The 25,309-nt window shown below is 40.0% G+C and overlaps 1 protein-coding gene across 2 annotated transcripts in view; it reads left to right on the top strand.

The window, feature by feature from the left end:
• Positions 1 to 25,309, top strand: part of SKIC3 (SKI3 subunit of superkiller complex) — a 76,247-nt gene that overhangs the window by 49,418 nt on the left and 1,520 nt on the right. For both annotated transcript variants that reach the window (XM_090038281.1, XM_090038283.1), the window contains exons 29-41: positions 1,164 to 1,241; positions 3,708 to 3,832; positions 4,304 to 4,427; positions 6,680 to 6,901; positions 8,027 to 8,099; positions 8,745 to 8,798; positions 8,917 to 9,028; positions 11,753 to 11,881; positions 15,297 to 15,418; positions 16,918 to 17,076; positions 19,470 to 19,622; positions 22,064 to 22,194; positions 22,903 to 23,026. In XM_090038281.1, coding sequence (XP_089894407.1) covers positions 1,164 to 1,241; positions 3,708 to 3,832; positions 4,304 to 4,427; positions 6,680 to 6,901; positions 8,027 to 8,099; positions 8,745 to 8,798; positions 8,917 to 9,028; positions 11,753 to 11,881; positions 15,297 to 15,418; positions 16,918 to 17,076; positions 19,470 to 19,622; positions 22,064 to 22,194; positions 22,903 to 23,026 — 1,606 coding nt within the window. The remainder of the gene's footprint in view (positions 1 to 1,163; positions 1,242 to 3,707; positions 3,833 to 4,303; positions 4,428 to 6,679; positions 6,902 to 8,026; positions 8,100 to 8,744; positions 8,799 to 8,916; positions 9,029 to 11,752; positions 11,882 to 15,296; positions 15,419 to 16,917; positions 17,077 to 19,469; positions 19,623 to 22,063; positions 22,195 to 22,902; positions 23,027 to 25,309) is intronic.

Raw genomic sequence — 25,309 nt, 5'->3', positions numbered from 1 at the left:
AGAATACATAAAAACAATTGTTCCCATAAAGATGAGGTATTTCTCTGCATACAGATGTTTTAAAGCAAGCATTAAAACTTATTACAACACTTATAGTGAAAGCACAGGACATAATATGAAGTCACTTCTCATTATCAGGAACAAATCTTTTGCTTGCTTCTTTTTAAAGAAGCAAGTCCTAGAAGTTGAAATTGGAGGTGCACCGATACTTTGGTCCTGTGTCAGATCGGTACCAATATAAGAAAAATTGACTATATCAGCAGTCGGCCTTTTTTTGGTTGATATGGCTGATAATGCCACCCATTAAATGCCCCATGCATGCACGCAGCTGCAGCACAGCATGCAGGTGGCCAGAAGCGCAGCCTAGCAGTGTGGAGAGCAGCTGGGTCTAGCCGGTAAGTCTATTGTGAGGGAAGGGGAATGTGGGGGGCAGATCAAAGCCCCAGCGGTAGGGGAGGGAATGGGGCAGGGCAGGCACTCCACAGGCGGGGTGGAACATGGAACGGTGGCAAGCAGCTTGTCTGGGGTGTTCAGGGAGGGGATGGTGGCTCTTGCTGCTACACGCACCCTGGAAGGGCATGAGGGATATGTGCCTCCAAATCTGTGTATGGGGTGAGGGTGGGCTGCTGCTGTGGTCTGGGGCTGGGGCAGTGCCAAGCTCTTCCTGGGGGGGGGCGGGGCTCGGTTGCACTTGGGGCAGGCAGCAGTGGCACTGGTAGGGGGCTACTGTGAGTTCTGGGGTGGCTACACCCTCGCCCCATAGCCCTCTCCCAGTACCCCCCCCCCAGAAGCTGCCACCCCTACACCCCCCCCCACCCCCCCAGTTGAGCTGCTCATGGCTCTGTCCCACGCTCCACCCTTGCTGTGCAGTGCCTGCCCCAGCCCCACTCCCTTCCTCACCGCAGGGGCTTCTGTCTGCTCCCCTACACCCCTTCCCTTACCCCTTCCACTACGGTAGACTTACCAACCAGACACCACTGTCCGTGCTGCCGGGCCACATATCAGAATCGGCTCGGCATCGGATGATGTGGCTCATTTAAAAACAGCCATTGGTATCAGCCCAGAAATTCACTGCACCTCCAGTTGAAATATATGGGTATACAGTGTAACAGTCATTTTGTATGTACCCTTGAAAATATTTGTACTTCACATCTGCTTTCTAGGGCAGTATCATTACTGAAGAACTCCAAAGATAAAGAGAAGTGGAACATAGCAATGCGAAATTATGGTAGATCACTGTGGTAAGTAGTTGCCATTTTTTAATTTAATTTATTATTATAATGCCTAGGAGCCAGTGTGGACCAAAACCCCATTCCGCTGGGCACTGTAAAAATTGGGAGGGAATTGGTGACTGCTTCAGAAAGTTTGATTGACATAGTAGCTATTAGAAATTTTGATAATCCAAGAGTAAGGCCTTGTATTCATGCTAAAAAATATTAGATCTATAAAACAAGATTTACAACACTGGTTTACTGCATCCTTTGTTTAGTGGTACAGTAGTCATCTTTAATCTATTGTGAGCATAAAATGTAGTGTTTTAGTAAGTTGTTTATTTTTATATGCATCTTCATTAAATCATTTCTGTTGTTCTGAGCTAGAGCTGTACCCAAAATAATGAAAAGTAGTTAGCTGTAGCATAACATTGTCTGTTCTCCTGTAGCTGTTTAAAGGAAGTATAAACTGTCCTTTTTCTCATTTTGTTTTTTTTCTACCTGCTGTTTGACTTGAAATATTCCCTTTCTTTTTCCCCATGCAATCCAGTTTGAGTGCAAGTAGCTATTTGTTGCAGGCTGTCACTACCTTTAAAAAAAATTTCTGTGTGAGTGGGGGTGGACATTGTTATGAACTTCTAAAGGTTCCCCATACTGGACTCTGAATTGTAGCAATCTGAAATGAAATTCTCCTAAGAAATCTCAGCAGACAGTTTATCCTGTATTCAGAGTTTCTCTGATGGAGTTGGTTGACACACACTTTTCTGGGGAAACAATCTGGCAAGACTTTTATGGTGTCTGCCTCATTCTTGATAACCATTCATGTTTTTCAGAACTTGGTCTCAGGGAATGTAGAAAAAATCCTAATTACTAGAGGACAGTTGCAAAGCATGCCTTCCTTTTTAGTGTAGCTTCAGCTGTGTTGTGCAAGGCTTGTGAGGTTAACTCTTCTTGGGAAGAAGTACCTATCTCCAGGCTCAATTTGAGGATCAGAACCAGTGGGATCATTTCATGGGCTTGCCTTTCTGTAATTCTTAATGACTCTTTAGTTTTCAGAGATGGTCTTAAAAATTGAGATAGCAGGTATCACAACAGTAGAGTTGTTGCATACGTTGAGACAAAATGAGACTAACACTTGTATCTATACAGCAGTTAACTGTTAGTTTGTTATTTGTTGGGTTATTTTATTATTCAGTCTAGCGTCACTTCTGTAGTTACAGTCTTGCATGGAAATTTTGCCAGAGATGTGGGTTTTCTGGAAAAATTTCCAATGCCCCAAATAGAGCATGATCTGATTTAGCAGATCTGGTTTCTGTTTATTTGACTTGTATTTGGTAAACAAAGCTAAAAAAGTACCCCCATGTTAATTTTATGTCCCAGTAGCCACAAGTATTTGAAGTGAGTTATTTGATTAGGAAAAAAATGAAATACAACACACTTAATGTGGTTTAAATGTTATGTTCAAATTCAGAGCTTTAGGTGGAAAGCAATTATTTTTATTGAAATACTTATAAAATGTGTAAAAACAGTACACAATAGCATGTAATTCCCTTATATTGTTTGTTTAAATTAAAGAGAAAAAATGAAGACAATGAAAACTGTTGTCACACTAATTTTAGCACACCCAGAGAATGGTGCATGATATGCCATGCTTTGGTTTTGATTTGACCTGCACAGCCAGTTAGGTGAATTCATAACTTGATTTTTTGGTTTATGATGTGAATGTATTTGCCCTCCTGTTTACAAACCAGTAAAACATATATGTACTCTCTTACACACTTCCTAGGAATAATAACCAGAAAAATATTAATTACAACTTTGAAACTGCCAAGCTTGCCTAACATTGTATTGGCATCCATTCATTGTTACTAATGAATTTTATGAAACAATGAATTTTTTAGAAATGGAAAATTTCCCCCAGAAGAAATAAAGCACTGGAAAATTTTCTGTTTTGGGAAAATTTTCTGCCCCACATCTCTGAATCTTGCTGTGATTCCTCCCCCCCCCATCTATAATTAGGCAATATTTTTGTATGTTTTGCTAATCTATGGATACTACCTGTTCTTAATATAAGTACGCTCATGTTTTTCAAATATTGCATTTTATCTTGTGAGCACTCATCTCAGACATTTGACTTGCATGTTAATATTTCTGAGCTGGTAGCAGCAACTTAAAGCTGTCATGCAGCTGAAACGGGGTTGTGAATATCTGTATTACTAAGCTGGTACTGCGTCCATGGAAAGATCTTGACAGAATAAAGAAGTATCAGTATTTCTTTTAAACAAAAAACTGATTGCTGCAAACTTGGTCACTTTCCATTAGCATTGTCCAGCTCCTAAAGACGGTAATTAATGAATATAAAGTTATGACTTGTACATTTATCATATGGTACTTATTATGTTGCTTTATAAATTTCATCTGCCTAAAATTAATACTGAAAACTTTTTTTTTTTTTTTTGGTGGGTCACATCTAAGTGTATGTGTTTTGTTTTCTAGTGGCATAGGTCAATACGATAAGGCCATCCAGGCTTATATGTCAACTTGTCTCAGTGAATTTGATGACCTTGTAGGAATAGCATTAGCTTACTTCAGAAAGGGGCTTCTACAGGAAAGTATTAAAGGTAGGTGTCTATTCATTTAAATCAGGAAGTTTTTAAAGAGTTTCAGTATCAACTGAATGCAGAAACTTTAAATAATCCTAAATTATCAGAGAGGATTTCTTAAATACACAGTGGACACTTCTTTCCATAGACATTCCATTATCAGTTTGTGTGTGGGTTTTTTTGTTTGGTTTTTTTTGGTTTTTTTTTTTTGTTCTTTGCTTTTATTACATTTTTAAAACGTTTTAGTAGTTGCAAAGTTTGAACTTACAAGATGTCGGGGGGGAACAGATTTACACTTGTTTGTGCAGTTTCAACAGTGTCCCTTTGTCCAACCAATGCACTAAGGCAGAATGTTACTATGGAAAAATGTTACTGTGGAACCAGAGACTGTATATATGCATAGTATTATCCTTGTCATTTCAGAGACCTCTTACATTTTATTGCTGCTTTTCTAATTTTGAAACTTAATTCTGAATTTAATGTTACCAGCCTATGAAAAAGCCTTGTCCATTGCTGAATCTGAACATGACAAAGCTGATATCTTAACAGCACTTGCAATAATAGAATACAAACAGAATAACGTGGATGCTGCAAAGACACTGCTGTTTAAGTGGTATGTGGTGGTGTAAACATATATGTGCACTTGACAGAATTTAAATTCTTTCTAAAAGCTTTAAATCTTGCAAGCTTGTATCTGTAAGGCGGTATAGGGACAGAAGGGCTGCTAAAGGATTAATCTAAAAACAACTAGTTAGTCAAGTTGATGGCACGTACCTATGTACTCTGCAGTTATGAAGACTGAGGTTGTATGCATTTGTCTCTAAATGTGTATTTGCTTGAACTACAAATATGTTATTCACATATGATTTGATTTTATATTGTTGTTACATTCCTTTCAAAAAAACTTCTCTTCTAAATTTCTTCAAAAATACAGAACACTTCTATGTAGGGTTTTTAACCTTTCCAAATGCCAGAATATTATCCAGCTACAAGAAAGCTAGCCAATTAAACTTATTTTTGTTTCTCTGTAATCAAAAATCCCTTGAAAAAGTGTTCAACATTTTGGCACGGTGTTGTGGTAACGTAGATTTCATGCGTAGGTTTAACAGTCCTATTTCACTTCCACACTTCTTTTTAAGTAGCCAGGTGTTTTTGTTGGGTTTTTTTAGTATTTCAGACCGGATTGATTGCCTTATCTGTTACTGGTCCTTTTGACAACTAGTAGGCAGAAATAAGAGTCCAGTATTTTTGTTCTGTCAGAGTAGTCTGACAGAAATTTGGCCATATTGGCAAAGTCTGTCTTGCCAGCAAACCTATCGAATTACTGAAATTTGAGGTCACAGATTAATACACTTTTAATTTTGAGTAATCCTGAAGAATGATTAACAGGATGTGGGAAAATGTTGCTGGTTAGTCATGGCAGTGTTCTTTCTATTTTTATCATGAACCTTAACAAAAAGAACTTCCTACATAATATTTGTCACTTGTATTAAAGAAAACTGGTACACTTCAACTGTAATATTGCAATAAATTCAACACTGAATATAAAACAGTCTCTAAATTTTAAAACAGTGGATTGGCAGTGGTGCAAAGTACTTCAACATATAGTCTTTTACTAGAGCTAGTATTAAAGGGAGTAACTGTGATTTTTAGAAAAGAGAGCTACTCTTCCGTGATTCTAAGAAAAGGGACCACAGGTGAAAAATTAAAAATAACCAACCTTTTATTTGTTTGTTTTCCTCCCTGCAAAGCTTGGTAGACCAGAATGTTGAATCTTTTTTTTTTTTTCTTTAATCTAGTGCATTTAAAGCAAAAATAATATGTAGGAAATTGAAATCTTTGATTTAGGGTTTTTTGGTTTGTTTTGTCTTTTTTTAAATAGAGGCCCAAACAATAAGTAGGGCCAGTTTGTGTAGGGACCTAGTTCTTTTCCACTGATAAATGTCTATAGGTAATGCCATATTAGAACATGATCATCAAATAGGGTATGTACTCTGTCTCACACCTTACGTAAATGCCATTAGGTTTTATAAAATGTATCTCTGAATAACCAGGGTAGTTTTATTTTTATTATAATTTTTTTTTGTATAAGCTTTTATGTACTAAAAGAAAATTATTTTTTGAGTTAAAAAGGGACTCAGTCTTGATTTTGGAGACAGAAAGTATGTCTGAGTTGGTACCAGTGCACACTTAATACATTCCATCTAGATAGAAAGTTGATGTAAAGTCTTCCCTCCTCAGAACTGCTTTTGGGAAGAGTGAAGTATATAGTCCATTGTGCACAATTCCATATTAATAGATGCCCTTGACTTTGATATACATAATCTTGTGACTATAGTGGAACAAAGGTTTCTCTGGGGTAAGAGGGTATGGCAGGCAGTGGGTAGATGTAGAGGGTTGAGAACGTGTCCCCATTTTAGAGTGACCATACATTTGAACACCTGTCCAGGGCATCCCAGTGTCTTGAACAAAATGGGACAAAAGTGTTCATTTCAGAGAGACGTCTGGGACAGGTGTTAGGACAGTTTCTCATATCCTCATCAGCTGTGTTCTGCATATGCATACACACACTATCCTTCTGTGTGGTGCACTCGGCTGAAACTAGAGTATGTAGGCAGCTGAAGAACACCGATCTAGTTTAATCCAAACTTTTGTAGTGGGGTTGTTATTGTTATATTAGTTGTAGGAGCCAAAGTGCATTTTTTTTATAGTACTTTCAAGAGCCAGTCACAACTTTCAGTGAATCTGTGTACACAGATTGCTCTTGGGACACTTGGATAAGTAAAAATTGACAAACAGTCCTACAGTACTGTTGATAAGTACAGCTTTTATTCCACAATAACCCATCTTCCATTGCATTTACAGCTCTATATTAAAGGAACCCAGTACCGAAAGTCTGCAAGCACTTTGTGCTCTTGGGTTGGCAAAACAAGATGCTACGCTAGCAACAGCAGCTCTTAAAGAACTACTAAAGCATGTAAAAGGGAAAGATCACTTATATGAGAGATGCCTTATTATATCTGCTGTATATGCACTGCAAGGCAGAAACGTGGGAGTACAGAGGCAAGCTTCCAAAGCTATCCATACGTACGTGTTCTGAAATTTTCTTTATTAGTAAAATCCAAAAATTACCCTCTACCAAAAATTAGTAGAATCCAAAATTACCCAACAGGAAGCTGCTACTGGAAGGGAGTGGGGGGGAGAGGGGAGAAAGGGGCTGTGGGTTGGGAGTGGGGGGCTCTGGCAGGACTGGGGCATCTGTGGCTTCAGAGTGAGAGGCAACAGCATGGGCAGAGGGAGGGCACTGGTATGTCAGGGCTACTTGGCACCAGAGTAGTGTGGGAGACCACAGCTGGACCTGCATCCTGGTGAGTAAAAGGAGCAGCTCTGATTTTTCCATGGTTAAAAAACTTCCCCAAATTAAATGCCAAAATATATAGTTGCTTTTTACTTTATTATAATGATTGAGGCACTGGTAGGTTTCCAGATTGCAAAATTGTAAATATATCAATAAAACATTGTGTTCAACTGATATGCTATGTGTGTATATATATAAAAAAAAAAAAAAAAAAAAATCCAAGATACTCTGATTTTAAAAAAAAAGCCCAATCCATGTTTTACATTTAAAGAGAAAAGAATGGGATCCCTGCTGATGCTGTAGGAAAAGTCCTCTGCATTGCAGCAGGGTTTCCCCTCCCTCCTTGCAGAGTTCCCTTAGTCTTTTTCTAACCTAATCTTTAATGACCTAGTGGGCAGTTCATTCTATTAGCTGAATGTTCTTACAGCTAAGCACTTTGGGAGGTTTTTTGATTGACTCAAATGTGGTAATAGTGGTAACATTTACATAGTCTAGAGCATCAGCACAAAATGCCCTTTACAACTATTGTCTCTGAAAGATTTTCAGACGTTTATCCTATTTCCTCTCTTTCTTCCCTCCCCCTCTTCAAATTATACTAAAGTTCTTTTTCCCTTAATGCTCATCAGAAGAAACCTAAACTTGTAGTATAAACTTCATTGAAAAGTGTTTGAATTTGCACAGATTGCTCTTCATTTTAATTCACTAGCCAAGGAAACTTAATGCCTGCTGGGTGTGGGAGGGAAATGCAGATTACACAGTTTGAAAATAATTGCTTACACAGTGTAACAAGCAGGGTTCACATCTTGTACTGTTTGAGGCAGAATCATTCTAAATATCCTTGTTGTCTCCTGTAGCAATCCAGATAATTCTGCCCTCTGGTCTCTCTTGTCTCGACTAGTTCCTCTCCATACACCACAAAATGCAAAGGTGAGCATGTTAGAGTGGACAGTACAAGTTGTTCAGCGTGAATTAACTTTTTGAAAAAAGTTCAAACCAAAATTTGCCTAAGCTGTTTTTATAAATGCCTGCTGTATACATATTTTGTAGACACTGCAAAGTCACATTAATACTTTATCAACTTTTATGCACAGTTGTTTTTGCTTACTCCTTTTTAGTTGTTTTATTCCCCCACACACACCCAAGGAATCTGATTTGTTTACAGACAGATTTGTTGTGCACATGTATTTTTTTTTTCTAATAAGCAGAAGTGTTTCTTAACTTATTTGTTTGCTACCTCAGCTTCTAAGATAACGTTCACTTTGCTTTCATTTGTAATAATTAGCTGCAAAACAAAATGCAAGGAAAAGCATCTGTATACTAAGACCTTTCTTCATGGGGCAACAGTTAGAGCTCATCAATAGTCTTGTTAATCTTCATAATATAATAATTGTTTTAGATCAGTTATGGGAATATGAACAAGAGAACAGATTTCGCTGCTGTGGAAGGAAAAATACCTGAATGTATGCTTTTTAGTTTACATTTGTTCAAAATTTAGTAACATGATCTAATTTTAATATGTCCTGTAAAAGTGCTGCATTCATTATGTAATCAGTTCAATATCTTACCTTACAGGGAGGAGCTGTGGCAGGAAGTATTGCTCGGATACTTGATTTAAACCAGGGAAAGGTGTGTGGCATGTTTTTTCATCTCTTTAAATAGACTTTCTAATTCCATAAATAACCATAAGGTGAATCATCTTCAATTGCCAGATACTTTTTTAAGTATCTTGTGTTCTCATTTGTAGAAAGCCTTACTGAATACTGCAGTTAATCAGCTGGCAGCAGGCTGTCATTTAATTGAAGATGAGAAGAACAACCCACTAAAGAATATCCAAAAGGCAATTCATCTCTTTCCAGGTGACTTAACTCTTCACTAAAATTCTCAGTATTAATGCTTTTGTGGAAAAACTTCTACTTATGTTTCCTCCAGTCTTTTTAGGAGAATTCTTTTGATCAGGTATTTTGCAGTAGAGTAATTAAGGTGGGATGAGTGGGGCACCAGGCACTGATTTAGAGGGGGCAGGTAATAGCATCCCACAGGGCTGGAAATGGAATAAGAAATATGCCAAGTGTGAACTGGAATTGGGTAGGTAAAAAGAATAGGATTGGGACAACCTTGTGGTGGAGAAGACGGTTCTGGCACAGTGAAAGTCATGGGGCAGGGCGACAGTGTCTGTCTGCACGAGTGCACTTCTGGTCAGTCTGGAATGGAATCCAAGATTCCTGCTTCTCATCGGATTCTCTCTGGTGTTAGCAAACATCCCTGAAGCCCTTTGGCAAAGTGTAGCTCATTCCCTTTAACTTTTTGTCAGTTGCTCAGCAGTACAGCAGATCTGACTGTTCCACTACACAAGTCCTGCTCATGAATTGTGAAATAGAAGCACACTAAAGCTGGAAAATACCTGAAAAAAGGCCTTCTTTTACAGCCTCAGTGTGGTCCTTTGTGCATCTACCTAATCACGTACCAGCACTCTCGTTTCATTCCATACAGAGGATGGGCTCATGGCAGAGATGAGTCAGGCTGTGTAGTAAAAGACTGCACTCTATAGGATCCCTGCGTGTTGCCCTGTATTGGAGGTGTACAAACTCCCTGATGAGGAAGCAAATAAAATCATATTCCTTGGAGTTATGTTTTGTTTTTGGGTTTTTTTAAACTTTGCCTTATTTTATGGTGATGCTCAATGTATGGCTTAATCTAAAACAGGTCTCTGCTAGCATGTACAATGTCAAACTTCTGTAATAGCATACTGAGATGGATTTTTTCTCCACCTAAGGCTTGGTAGAAGGAAAAACCTGTTCTAAGAATATAAGGGAGTCAATATAAATGTATGAGAAGTTTAGAGGGGGTTTTGTTTTTGCACCCTCACCATGACAAACACAAAATTCTTATTGTAAAATACTCATTGCTAATGGCGGTGCTTGACCCAAAAATAGCAGCTCAAATTTCTAACTTCATCTGGAGCTTACAAAGCTAGCCAGTAAAAACCAACCAACCAACCAAACAAACCATGGGTTCAGTTGCTTGGGTTTTTACTCTACACATAAACTGAAAAATTTTTTAGCCATTGCTCTGACAAAAAAAAAACAAAAAACCCTGTATAATCTCTCCTTTTAAACCTTTCTTTCAGGGTAGAATTGCACTTGAAACCTTTACAGCTTCCCTGTAACTATTTACAACGAGTGTTGTTCAGATACTGATGAAATTTTATTCAAAACATGCAGGAAGTGAGAAAAATCACTGTGTGTGGCTTTTTCTCCCTTCTCCAAGATTTTTTTTATATCATGACTTAAGTATTGTAGCCTCCATATCTTAATGAATAACCTATGCAGAACTGTGTACTTGAAGGGCACAGGGTTAGAAATAATGCATATTCAGTACTTTTCCATAACTGGATGGCTCTATAATAGAATACAGACTTAGCCTAATGTAATTGGTTCAAAACCAGCAGACCTTGTCAAGGACTGCATTTCATTTTTCTAGATGAATGTTGTCCAGTGGTCTATGGCAGTGGTCCTCAAGCTTTTGGCTCTGAGCCAGAGTGGCACAGGGCTGGTCCTGGTCCATAGGTCAGATCAAGCCCTGCATGCTGGGATTGGGGCCCCAAGCTTCTGGCACTGCTCCTGTCCCCATTCAGCCCTGTGCACTGGGATTGGGCACCTGAACCTGTGTGGCAGGGCTCTCGTCAGGTCCATGTGGAGACCTGTTGGCCAGATCTGACCTACAGGTGAGAGATTGAGCGTCCCTGGTATATGGCCATGTACAAATTATCAGTATAGCAATGGAAAACTTCCACCACTGGAAATTTCCAAGAAAGAGAACAATATATCTGTTTAGTCTGCAACTGTCCTCTCTTCCCGTGCTCCTTGTGCTTTCCAAAGACTAGTGTGATCCTGTCTGAGGAAAGCATGGGCTGCTCCAGTTCACCTGTTATCAAGGGCACTGCTAGTACAGGGGTGTTTCTTTTATAGTTAGTGTCCAGATGAATTTAAATATCTGAACCAGTAAGAGTCACAAACATTTTGTTGCTTTTCAAGGTAAATGCATTTGTCATAACAAATGGCATTTGGCAAAAAGTGTTGGAAATAGAAGTGGAAATGCTGTTGCAGGCAGAAAATGCTAGAAAGCAGCATCCCAAAGCAGACACCAGATTGGCTTTTGCTATTTATTTCTCAGTTTCTGAGACTATAATAGACTTTTGCAAATCTACAAACTGCTTAATTTCTCTGCCAGCTTTTTCCCTTTGTATTATGGCTGTAATACTTACATGCAAGGATATTGAGCCTAAAAGCTTGCAAAACTGTTTCAAATAGAAGGTGCTACTACTTCAAAGCATTTATATCATTCTGCAAACCTTCCTTTGATAGAATATACTTATCCATTTTCAGAATTGGTCTGGGCCTTAATTTACAAAGACTGTCTTTTCCACCCCTCTCATTAGTTGTTGAATATCCTCAAGGATCCATTGGCTTATTTTAGTATAAAATTTATACTAGACTGCTTTTTCTCTTCACTTCATATGGTAAGGACTACTCCAAATGGCATGCCAGTGTTTTTACAAAATGTGCCACGTTATTTTTCAGATGACCCTGCAGCCTGGGCGGTGCTAATGGCTGCCTGCCATGCTGAAAACACTGTTGTCTGCTTGAACAACACACAGCTTAGGAGAACAGATCTGGAAACGATGCTTGTAGCCACAGTTTCAGCCAAAAGTAAGTTACAGTAGACATTTCTGAACTCTCTCATAATTTGACAAAGCAAACTTCTCTAATGTTTTTTGAGTTGGCAAATCTGTTTTTAGTTGACAGTTTAAAGGGAATCACTTAAAACTTTCTCTCATTACTCAAGTACAGGCTGATAAAGTAACTAGTAGTGCAAAGCTTTGGTTCCTGATTCAATTTGGCCCAGTTCAGTGGCTGAATCTCTGAATCCAAATTGAATTGGAGGACCCTTTAATGTCTCCGAATCAAATTGGAACCCTCCAGATTAATTCAGAGATTTGGACATAGAGACAGCTTTCAGTGGGTGCATGGAGTGTCCCACAGGAGCACGGGGGGCTTCCCAGTGTGCTCGGCAGCAGACCCAGAAGTGGACCAGAAGCACTTCCGGTTCACTTCTGGGTCTGCCAGCGAGCGCACAGGCCCCCCCCTCGCCCCCCACCCGCCCTCCCATCCCCCCTGGCTTGGTGACTGATGCTTTCTGGGTCTGGCATGGGGGGGCACCCAGGGTCTCTGAGCTGGGGAGTCACGGGGGGTGGGGGGTGCCAGTGCACTCCCTGGCAGACCCGGAAGTACTTCCAGGTTTGCTGCTGAGCATATGAAGGGCCCCCCCGTGTTCCTGTGGGATGACCAAGCATCGCAGCGATCACAAACTGCACTGGTACTTTCAGAGTATGTAGAAACAACTTTTAAAGCTTTTAAAACTGTCTGTGTCTGACTCACTGGTTCTCCGAATTAGCATTGAATCTTCAGATTCAGATTTGGCTGAACTGAATCACTGTCTCTGATTCAGTCAGAATCCAAATCAAATAGGGCCCGCTTCACACACGCCTAGTAACTAGTGCTTTTAAGTGAGCATCTCTCCTACTTCCAGTTTTCTATATAGTTTTTCCTCATTTTGTTCCAGAGATGTGAAAGTGAATGGATATGGCCAAATACATTCGTTTTGACTTGTATCAAATAATGAATAGATGTTCCCAACGTCCGTGTGGGTCAAAGCAGGTGTTTCCCTCCCTCAGTGATAGCTAGTCAGCACTCACCTCTGTATGTCAATAGCATGCATTGGTTGGTTACTGCAGGGTGGGATGGCCCTTTTTAAAGGTTTTGGGCTCAGCAACCAGGGCAGCTGAACTAGGTTTTGCCCACTTTACCAGGTAAAACAAAGGATACAAGCGTCAGGTGTATGTGTTGGGGATGGGGTGTTGCTTGTGTTTAAGAACTAAGATAGTTAGATGATATGCCATCACTGGCTGTGATTCCCTGAAGAGCAGACTTGGGATCAAGCAAAGTCATTGCACCATATGCAGCGAGTGGGAAGACCATCCAGCCTCAAGCAAGAAATCCCCAGAGAGCTTGGGAAAGTTGACTATCTAAAGAGGTCTAAAGGGAGTCAGTATAAAATGTATGAAATTTTTTGGGGGGGGGAGGGTGTTGTTTTTGTTTTTGCACCCTCCTTTCCTTTGGAAGGAAAGTTCTTTTCTGTGGCAAGGACTAAGGCTTCTTCTACATGTTACATGCATTTTGCACTTAACTGGGTAACTGTGCAGTTAATTTAGACCAGCTACACATGCAAATTAACTACCACACCATAAGGTCCATCCAGCTATAAAGTTAGCCGGAAAATGTGTAATAACTTTATATCTGGTTTCTATCCAGTTTTAATTTGAATATGTAGCAGGGTTTATGCCCCTGCAGTTGGGAGCCCCACCAGCTGACACCAGCCACAGGGGTGCACTGTGTGCTGCCAGGGCTGAGAGTAGGGTCATGATCAGCTGCAGGACTCGGCTGTGTGGCATTACAGAGGTGGAGAGTCTGGCAGCTGCTGGAGTTTGCTACTTGCCTGTGCAGGAGGAGCCTGAGATGGTCATTCCAGGCTCCCACTGCACCAGCAGTAAGGTGTGATAGGATCTGATGCTAGATCTCACCATCACATGTCTTGCCACCCACATTGCCCTTTTACCTGAATATCTAGAGGGGCCCTAAGAAACCTGTGCTAGTGGTGATGAGCCAGCTAGGAAGGCCGAGTGAAAGAGTTGTCTATTTGCAGACTTCTACACACAGGACTCCCCAAAAGAGAGAAGCTAATCATAGTTTGCAGGATACAGCTCCCCCACTTGAGAAAGAGAAAGAAATAGGAACCTGAGCCAGTAGCAGGGTATGAAATGAGACCAGGTAAACCTGCCACATGGACATTAACCTTTCTAACTACTACCATTCAGCTAGGAGCCAGAGAACTTATTCCTTGTGTCTCTACGTAGCGAGGTTTCTAATATTTATCTACCTCTCTCCCCACCTCCTCCTGCCTCCCAATACGGATCTTTTCATTCTGTTCTCTAGAAGTGAACCCAATACATCTTTCTGGCATCTGTGTCCATTTTATGAAGAGTGCTACAACCATGATGCATATGTAATGTTTTCTACAGTCTCTCTCATTTTTTGCCAGGGATGGGAACAGTTGTAATTTCTGTATGTGTGAAATTTCATATGAATTTCCTCTCCAAATAAAAATAGAACTGTTTGGATTTTTTTTCTTTTTGGGGGAAGTGGAGAATACTGTTTCTTCCTTTCTGCTTTTCTATAAATACTCTAACAGATTTACCAAGTTATATTCTTATATTTGTTTAAAATTTGAGACCTATTTTAAAAGTTTAAAATGCACTTTCCAGAAATAGCTTAGAGTTAGTTACTATTCTAAGCTTAGAACATAAAGAATATTTTTATAAACACTGCCCAAGAACTATTCAGGACTTGGTGAACTGACACTGTTACCAATAGCTCACCAAGAACTATGATTTTATTAAATGAACTATTACATACATTGTGCAAATGTGCAGGCCAAATAAGGGTCAGGAAGATTTGAGGAGAGGCTGAGAATTACTTCAATTTCATTAAATTCTAGCTAGTTATGAAATACTTTGGATGGTAGGATACAAGGTCAGAGCTTTGACTGTTTTTAAGAAATCCTGAGCTAAGAATCATGTAGCTTTCAAAATAATTCGTTTAAAATGCTGCTAAGAACTACTGTCTTGTAACGTTTGTTGAATGAACTCATATATTGTTAAACCTGTTCAATATCCTGTTACATTGTTGGTAATGTTTACTTAAAGGGCAACTTTAATTTGTAGGCCTGACATTTAGCTGACTTAGAAATTTGCAAAACTTTTATTCAAAAGGACTTTTTTATTGCCTCCTAAAAGTTAAAGCATGATATTTAAAATGGTGCTGTTTTTAGTTTACCTTTTGCCATTTTACTATGCTTGTGAAAACTAGGAAATGCTTGCTTAGCCTCTGTGACCTAACCTCATTATGAGGTCGCCTTTTAGTTACTAAGACTTGGGTTGGCCATGTATTAAGGTTATAAAGCAGGTGCACCAATCCATTTTTGATGCATGTTTATACTTGCTTACAGTTGCAGGAAATAATTTTCCAGCAAATTACATCCAAGCTCTTGAAGACTGGTCTCTTTGTCAAGCTATTACTGGTTTAAAAGAGATGGGTAGACTCACAGAAGCTGAGGCTCTCTGCACAAAGGTAAAGTTACTTCTGCTGTTGGTGCTTGGCACAGTCATGAAACAGCAGTAATTCCTGGGTCCTGTATGTAATGATAAACTGCATAGGAGCAGCAGAGTACAGTCAAATATGTAACAACTGCTGACTCCTTTGAGAGAGAAACTTTTTAAAACTGACTGACTAAATACTGTATTTACTCACATGTGCCACACACATTTTTGTTTGTTTTTTAAATCCGCTGCTGCAAGTGGGGATGCATGTCTGTTTGGAAATGCAGAGAGCTGAGGGCCTGATTCTGTGGGAGCCAGAGTACCTTTCAAGTTAGATGGGCTGTCAGTGGTGCCTGTCAGGTCAGCTCGGGGCCCACCCAACTTGAGAAGAGGGGCCAGGCAGTTCAGCTCCTTCAGGATTGGCCTTCAGCTGACTTAATAGGTGCTGCTGGCCAAGCTAAACTGTCACTCCTCTTCTTGAGCCAGGTGGGCAGCCAGCAGTGCTTGCCACGTCCTGCAGCTAGGGGTTAACAGAGCAGTCACAGGTTTTTGCGCTCCTCCTACTGCAGCTGCCTGTTCTATCTGTGAATACTGTACTTGCCAGTATTTTCAAAGAAAGATGTTTTTCTTCATTTCATCTTTTAGAAACTACGTGCATGTCTTATTCTGGGACATGTAATATGTGAGAACATATGGTGATTACTCACTACTCATGTTCAGTACACTAAAGCAGAAGGACTTGCACCTGACCTCATACCCACATCATATAAGGTTATCATCTTGCTTGTGTCCAAATAGAAGTGCAGCTGGTGGTTATGGAACATGACTGCCCTTCTTAGTATTGTTCATGTTGGTCCTCCCCTCTGTAGCCCAACCTCACCTTTCAAGTTCTTGCTGAACAAGTCGGATATCACTAGGCCAAATCAGAGGCATTCACCTGAATCCTAGCAAGTATTAACACTGCTAAAGAAATTTTTAAGGAATTTCTCCAATTTTAGGAAACCTCTTATTGAAGCTTCTGTTTTAAATAACCAGACTAATCGGGAGAGGCTAGCCTGAAAACTCACAAATTGCTCAGGATATTCTCAATGCCAGGTCCATCCACATGACAGCTCTGTGTCATCAGGCCAGCTCTGAAGCTCTTTATTGTTCCACTTGCTTCCAGGCACTGTGGATTCCTTAGTCGCCACCTTTACATTCTCCAGTTTCATAAGAAAGCTAATTTTTCCAAACCTCTTCCAATGTAAGAGGCAGGTTCTTTGGAAGAATTCCCTGTGAGGCCTGAGAGTAGTGCATGTCCCTTGCCAATTTCAGTGTGTGATTCCCTAGACTTCCTTTTAGGAATATCCCTTGTGTGTAGAAAGGTGCAGGTTAAACCATGACAAAGACCTTGCTGCAGGTTGAGTAGGAGGCGAGGGTGGGTTTTTCTTTCCCCATTTTGCATTGTACAGAGAAACATAAAGAATGTTCATATAGTTCTTGAAAATGTCATTCACTTAAACTCATTAAAAACTTTGTTTTTGGTTTCAGGGTTTAAAAAGTTGTCCTGAGCAGCCAGCCCTGTTCTTACTTTTGAGGCAAATTCAGTGTAGGCAGTTGTTGCAGTCACATAAAGAGCTTCCAGATACCGTCCTGGAGGAACTCCGTAAAACGGTCATGACCAGCGGCTCTTCAGTTGCAGCTTGGCATGTAAGTCCATGTAGTTTACTTTGACAGGAGTACATATTGAAGCATCTGAGCAGAACGGTCATTTTGGAGTTTAACATGCTTCTCCTGTGCTTGCTGACACCTAGTGAGGGAGATGAGTAATTGCTAACCATCTTGGGTGAACCTGATCATTTGTGCTCCCTCCTCGTGTCAACAAGTAAAGGTCTCTTTGCAACAGCTTTCTCTGAGATGACAGAGGCAGGAAAAGGATACATTTAGAGGCTGACTTAATGAATGGAATTTGTCAGGTGTCATTAGCCCTAGCTTCTGAATCATAAGTCTCCAATTTAAATATTTTCAGCTTAAGGTACCTTAACGTACATTCCTAGGAACAAATAAGTAATTTGTCCAGACAGTAATGGATGTGTTCTTACAGACCAACACTGTTCCTCTGCTTTCTTTCTGCTTGTTGTTTTGGCACAGAGTTTCTCTCCTCTGTTCAAATTGATCCAGGCTCCCTGCCCCCCCCAAGCTTCCTCCATCATTCAGGTTGGGCTCATATCAAAAGGCTTGTTCCCTCCTTTCTTCGACATCAGGAGAAGTTTTGCATCTAGCAAACGCTGCTGCTGCGAAAATGCTATAACACAGTAGTGATTGGCTCATATTTTAACATCAGGTTCTAAGCAGCAAGCAGGCCTTTTGACAGTCTGTCACTGTCAAGGGAGAAAGTTGCATTGTAATTTTAAAAATCAGTCTTCCTGCAATACAGGATGATTGGGTAGATTTTTCTCCACTTGCTCTGCTGCTCTACAAGATGCCTGGTGCATTTCTGTGGTTTTTTATCTTTTAAATGAGCAATGTTGTAATTTAGAAACTTGTCCAGAAAGTGTGGCACTATTACAGTCACTACAAATTAATGAAGTCAAGTCTACAGTTTGACAACAAAGCAAGGCCATTAGACCTCTTGTATCAGTGACAAGGAGGATAATGCTGAGGTGTCAAATCTTTAGGCCATTGCTGCCTTCTTCTCTGGGATGTGCAGACATCATTTATGCAAAGGTTTGTGGCTCGTTGGATTTTTTTTTGAGGGTTTGTGCTTGTGGGACTTGATGCCCCCTGTATCAGGTGGCTGAGCTGCCTCAGACCTGTAGCTATAGAGCAGTGGTATATGAACAGCTTCATGCAAGGGTGACATCATTGCCCTTTTGAGTATAAAGACAAGATCTTATGAGAACAGTATTGGAGAAATGCTTGTTGTGTCCATGGTTTTTTTGGAAAAAATCCTGTAGGCCCTAGAGATTCTCATCCTTGCACATGCAAACCCCTTCACACTTCAAGGAATTTTTTTCCTGGTCACATCTGGCCCCTAATTTGCAATACGAAACATGTGCAACTTCTTTTAGTCTTTAGGACTTAATAAGATGAAATCCTCAGTGCATCCTGTATAAAGGATTATCTTAATAGAAGTCCTGCACTTCTGTTGGGCCAGAACCTTTGTACTAGAGATTGTTTCAAATGTCAAGAATCTCTGACAACTCGGACCAGCTTGCAAAGATCACCAGCTCTGATATGGACTTCTTTGATTCCTGCTATAGCCTCTTGCAGGCTTGAACACCATTTTGCAACATAGATGACTGACGACCATTTTTATTCTGGGATGGTCATTAACCCTACTGTAGTCCAGATTCAATTCTGAAATGGTGTGTGTGGAAATGGTTTTGCTTTACATGGCTGCCATATCTGCTGATAATAAATTTGTCCTTCACACTTCTTTACAGCCTATAGGGTTCCCCAGGAGCCAGGGTAGTTGTTTTTTTCCCTCTATAGGAAGCCTCCATCACCATGGGTATCTGAGTCTTGTCTTAATAAAGCTAATGGTCCCTCTGTGAGTCTTTCAGTAGTATTTATCCATCTAAATGGCCTTCCTGCAAAATAATCTCATCTATTAGGAGAGTTAGAGAACTAATATTTTGATAACCACTTCTCTACTCTAGTATGCAAGAACAAAGTTACCATGAAAGCCCATTCAAACTTCAGACATAAGGTGAGAATCTGAGGCTACCATATCTGTATCTTCCTCTTTGTGTTTTCTCTACTTAAACACAGTGAACTAGGAATGCCTCACAATGGTCCAGTGGAATCATGATACACTAATCTCCTTCAATCTAGTATATAGAGTCTGTTCCAAAGGAAAAGCTGTCAATAACCATTGTTCAGGTGGTGTTTCTCACCCACACTCTCACTCCGAGTGGGAAGATTCAAGCTCTTCTGACTGAATATACTTTTTGAGTAACTCATGTAGGTTGGTACCAGTGATTGTGGGTTAATAAGTTAAATGAAACAAGGAAACTATTTTTTTCTGTAGTCAAATATTTTAAAAACATTTAAGTGTTTGGTGGGTCATTAAAACAGAATGTCCTGCTTTTTGTTTTCAGTGGCTGGCAAAAGTATATGAATCTCAGAAAATGATGGTTGCAGCAGAGATGTGTTACAGAAAGAGTCTACAGTTGGCATCACAGCAGGGTAACTGGCATGGGAAGCTATCAAGTCTGCTCAGGCTAGCAATGCTTGCCCTGGAAATCTGCATGGTAGGTACATCACAAGTATGATGAAACTATTTTAAAATGAAAGCCATGTAACGTAAGGCTTCTGTACTGTCATTTTCCTTAGTAATTTCTGAAGTCCGTGCATAAACCATGTGGATCCTACCCACTCTTTGAACTACTACTCTCAAACTTTTGCCAAAAATTCAGTTCTCATTTTGCGATAAGGATGAGGAATAAAACAACACTGACTTTTAAAGCTTTCCTACTGCTTCTTGGACTTCTTTCCACAAGTGCTTTCTGTCTTTTAAAAAAAAAAATGGATTGAATAACCAAAGGAGGATTAATTTTGCCTCTATGCCTTTTTTTTTTTCCCCTAAAAATATCAATGTCCATTATTCAAACTTACCCTTTCAAAACTTTGGAGTTGCTGATCATATGGCCCTGTCTAGGTAATTGGTTTTATTATTGTTTAACTTCTTTGCTAATATTTGTGTTTTGCCAGTGAATTTTGAAGTACCCTGGTGTAGATGTGGGGCAGTTGCCTTTAAAAGACCTTTTTTTTTTTTTCTCCTGTGGAACTTTAAAGCCTAAAGAAGATAAGTCTATCCCTTGCCGTTTCTAAGGACCGTAATAATTAGTTACAGCAGAATGCACCTTAAACAAGATATAGGCTGCTATTATTGAAGCTTTTTCTGGAGGTGATGTACAGTGCCACCTATAAGCAGTATGGGACTTCTTCTGAGAATGCATTAACTACGCAGTAAGATAAAGCGTGCCCTGCTTGGTTACTGCTGTTTAGCATCAAGAAGAATGTCACAGCATTCATCTCTTCAGTAGGTGAGAGAACATTAGCTAAAAGACTTACCCTAAAGAAAAAGCAAAAGGTGTCTTGTCTAATGTCCTAAATGCTAAATGGGAAAGACAATTTAATGTTTAATTGACACTAAGTAGACTACCTGATTGATCTTGGCTAGGGGAAGGGTTTCTCAAAATATAAAACTAAGCTGTCTTTCTTCCTGATCAGTGGGAGAAAACTGTTTAGTAAAAAGTACCATCTGCCTCCAAAGAGGAAAACTGTCCAATAAAAGTACCTCTCCACATGATTCTGCTCTCATTTCTGATAACTTGTTCCCCATTTCAAACCGCCTGCAGCAAAAATTGCAGCCATAAAATAACCCGGTGTAAAAATAAAATAAAATAAAATAAAAATAATTTAAAAAAAAAAAAATCTTATGGCACAAGGTACCTAAGCACTTGGGTTACTTTCAAATCACTGCAATATTTGAAACTGGTGTAGAATATTTCCTCCTAATCCATCTTCATAATGGCTTTAATTACTTGAAGCAGATAACAACTCTTAAAACAACCTTCTATCCATGTTTTAGAATATAAGAAGTGCTATACTGGGTCATCCAGTGCTTCGTCTAACCTACAATAGTGTTTCCACTAGTAGATACTTTTTGTATGCCCCATCCATATACTATCCCTCTAGAGTAATTCCCTCCCTTGGCCATTATGGATTTAGAGCTGACAGAGGATACATACCTTACTGTTTTACTTAATAGCTCCTACTGGATTTTGTCTTCGTTAACTAGCTCAAAAAATGAATTAGACAAATTCATGATCTGCCTCTGCAAATTCTTGTGGCAGTGAGTTCCACAAGTTTAACTATGTACTGTATGTATAAAAAAAAAAAACTTCTTGTTTTGCCGAAAGAGCTGTGTGCAGGAAGGTATCTGCTCTGTCTGCTGTCAACCTGAGTCTACTTAAATTGCATCCAGTTTATGAACAGACCGCTTGCACATTTTCCTTGGACCCCTCCAATGTAATGGCTGTTTCTTGATTAGAAAAATAACCCCTGGTTTGGGGGTGTGCTTTGTTTGAGGTGGGGGTGCTTTCCCTCCCCCTCACCCCCCCCAACTAACCATCTTGGTGAGAACCTAAGCATTTAGTATATAAAAACATTGATACCGTACCATGTTTGGCTTGTTTGCATATTTCACTGAATTTTAATAAGATTTTACTGAATGGTGCCTCCATTATGAAATGCAATTCAGTTTGATATTTTAACTTATTACTGAACATAGGTGTTTGTCAGCAAGGTTGATGCACGAGTCACTCCAAAGTAATCTGGCAAATACCTGTCAGCTATACCAAATTGTCATACATCCTAGCTATCCTTTTAAAAGAACATCATTTTTTACAGGGGAAACAGTTACTCCCCAAGTGAATGGTAATGGACCTTTTGCAGGGCTGCTCAAGAGGTGGTTGAAAGATAGTTCGGGTTTTCTAACTTTCTTATAGTATAAGATTTAGGAAGATTTTTGGTGCAATTAAACTAACATTTTAGCTTTCCTGACTCCCAGAATCAAATGTCAATATGAGAAAAGGTTTACAAGCAAATATTACTTATACACCACAGCAAAGCATTTTGATCACATAACGGCTACTAATGCTTTTCTTGCTATGTTTTTGGCTTATAGGCTAATGTTTCAAATGATCACTGGCCATCTTTAGTGCAGGAGGCAACAACCGAAGCCTTGAAACTTTCCTTCTGTCCTCTGGCAGTTCTTCTGCGAGCACTGCTACAGTACAGTCGCAAGATGGGAGCAAGGTATGTATTCTCTACAGTACAATGTACCTCAGTCAAATGAAAGCAAAATGGTATGTTGGTTCAACTTTTTAAAAGCTGAAAAATCCATTGAAATTTTGCAGTAGTGTTACAGGTTGCTGACGAACATTCTTTTTAAAGGTGCAATTCAAATTGATCCCTTGTCCCAACAGTTGTGCCTCCTGCAATGCTGCATGTGCATGGTTGGAGGCACAATTATGGGATCAGGGATCAGATCCTAATCATATCCTATTGCCACAGGGAGCCCAGGATCATGATCTCGGGCTCCCCCTGTACTAGCAAGCTGGGTGCTCAGTGCTCCCAGCCATGGGAGCCCATTGGAATCCTTTGTTCTGTTGCAGTCCTGAGGAAGGTAGGGGTGCCGATCTGCTGGCAGGCAGTCCCAGACACAGGAGCACTCTGGCCATATGTTCAGTTTTAAGATGTGACAGGAAGCAGCGACTGGATGATTGTTACACAGTTGATCCACTGGATCATGCTGCAGAAGATTGGGAAAAGCTGTGTAGTATAAGGGATAGGAGATTTAAGTTGAAGCTTAAATTTGCAGAAACTGATGGAGCTTCCAGTGAATGGCTGGTGTGTGTTTTAATGCAGCAAGACATTTATTTGGTGTGATTAGTATGAGAAGTCATGCATGTTACTGTGACCAAACCTCTTGATTTGATCACTAAATTCCACATTTATTCCTAGGGAGACTCGTCGGATGTTGGAAAAAGTTGTGTATCAGCCGGGGTATCCAGAAACTATAGTGTCAGTTGCACGCTGGTACCTCCTAAAACACCTATACGCCAAAGATGATTATGAATTAATAGATGTAAGATGCATTCTTTTTATTATAAAGCCTGTGAGACGCAATATACTCATAAACAGTGAATTTTGATTTGTCTCCTGTGCAAAATTGTCTAGATCCAAGGATCACAAATGAATTTCAGGGATCAGACTTTTTTTTCTTTCCATGCATTATACTGTAGAGAGTGGACTTCCATGGTGTGTAAATCAGTGCAGACCTTGACTTGAGGAACTAAGTGAAGGGCTTGTAGGCCTTCTTGGTAAATATTAGCCAGAGATTAATTTCTAGTCTGTCAGTATCCTGAACACTTTTCTAAACTTTGACATTGAGCATGTAACTTATTTTGGCAATAGGGTTTTGGGTTTTTTTATGTCCAACAAAAAAACTGTTAGAAAATGAATACAGTAAATCAGATTACAGTAGGTTTGTCTAATGTGTAGCTCTAGTTTCAAGTGGAATTCAGTTCCCAGTAATGCCATTATTTTAATGTCTACCAGGGGCCTTAGAAGTTACATTAGTGTGCCTCTCTTCCTTAACTTCCTAGTAGGTTGAATAGGAATAGTTTAGTAACTTTTTTTTTTTTTTTAAATGAAACATCTGTGCAGTAACTCAAAAGATGTAAAGCACACTAAATTTCCTCGTATCTCCAGTTTTTAACACATGCACACTTCAATTTCGTACAAAACATGTTTTTCAGGGCAACATTTCCTTTGCAGCCCCCATGAAGAATCAGGACTGCTTGTTGTTCTAAATTTAAAGTGAAACCCTGTTGTACTAAGCATTGCCCAAGAAATAGCAGGGTTAATTTAAATTGCACTTTTTGGAAACCTGGATTGAGATGATGCTCTTAAATGTTCCAGCTTATTTTCTCAATGTAACAATTTAAGATAGGGCTAAAAGGAAGCAGGTGCTGGATTAAGGAAAGCCTTTTTTTTAACATCCCCCAGCTTGTGGGCCTGATTTTGCCTTTTTAAGGAACTTTCTGCCCCTACCCTCTCCCCCGGTTCACCCCCACTCTTCTTCTAAATCCATATTAGACTTCCATAGCCTTTTCATTAAGCCATTGGACTTGACTTGGCAGACCAAGGTGCACTTCCTAGCTCTGCCACCGGTTTCTTTTCTGACCTTAGGTAAACTGTTTAGTTGTCAGACCCAGATTAACAAATACTTCCGTATTTCAAGCGAGGCTAAACATTGATTTGGAAGCAGTTGGACTCACTGCTACATTGTTAAGACTCTTATCATGGGAGAATGCTTTTTAATCCAGGCATTAAACTTTGAAGCTCTATTTTAACAGCAGTAAATGAGGTGCATGTATGAATTGGTTTAGTTGGTTTCTTGGTTGCTATATCCTTCCTTTAGCTGTATGTCATGGTGCATCTATCTTAATGCACATCCTTCAGCTTGAAATTCTTAGCACTGTTTCTAGTAGGGGTGTGCGAATAGGCCATATTGGATTGGGATTTGGCCCAAATTGGGGATTGTGATTTGATTCATTGATTCAGTTCGCTGTCCCAATTCAATTAGACTGAATCCAAATCTGAAGATTTTATGCTGATGCAGAGAATCAGCAATTTGGCCATAGACACAGGTTTAAATGTTTTCTTCTACATACCTCGAGGTACCAGGTGCAGCGAGTACTTCCAGTCCACTTCTGGGTCTGGTGCTGAGCGTGCTGGGGGACCCCCCCCATGCATCCCTAGCTCTTTGATTGGCTGCAGGGGGACCCTGGGTGCCCCTCCAGACCCAGGAGGCATGGTGGGGGCTCCAGCGTGCTCCCCAGCAGACCCAGAAGCAGACTGGAAGTGCTTCCGGTCCACTTCTGAGTCTGCTGCCAAGTGCACTGGGGACACCCCCACACTCCTGTGGGACACACTCCATCTGCCCCATCATCTCAGCATTCACGAGCTGCCTAGTACCTTGAGGTATGTAGAAAAAACATTTAAAGCTGTGTCTATATTTGAATCTCTCCAAATTGATTTGGAGAGATTAAAGGTTCTCCTGATTTCAATTCGGAGATTCAGCCACCTAATTGGGCCAAATCTCCGCCAAACTGAATCGGCAACCAAAACTTGCACAGCCCTAATTTCTAGTACTGGGACCACTGCAGAGCCAAGAATTCCTAGCACTTTTGCTATGGTCTCCAGGGCTGGTGCACAAACATTTTGTTCATATTTAACTCTTTTCATATTTAACTCTTCAGTCAAAGAAGGACTGAGATGAAACTTCTTCCAGCTACCAGGTTATTGATGAATATAGCAGCATGCATTAGAACAATAACATTTTGCTTTAAGTGACTTGGACTTT

Source organism: Crocodylus siamensis, chromosome 3, assembly GCF_052110815.1.
Source record: "Crocodylus siamensis isolate JL-2025a chromosome 3, ASM5211081v1, whole genome shotgun sequence".
NCBI lineage: Eukaryota > Metazoa > Chordata > Crocodylia > Crocodylidae > Crocodylus > Crocodylus siamensis.
Note: the sequence above shows the minus strand (reverse complement) of the source record. Positions and strands in the feature narration are given on the sequence as shown.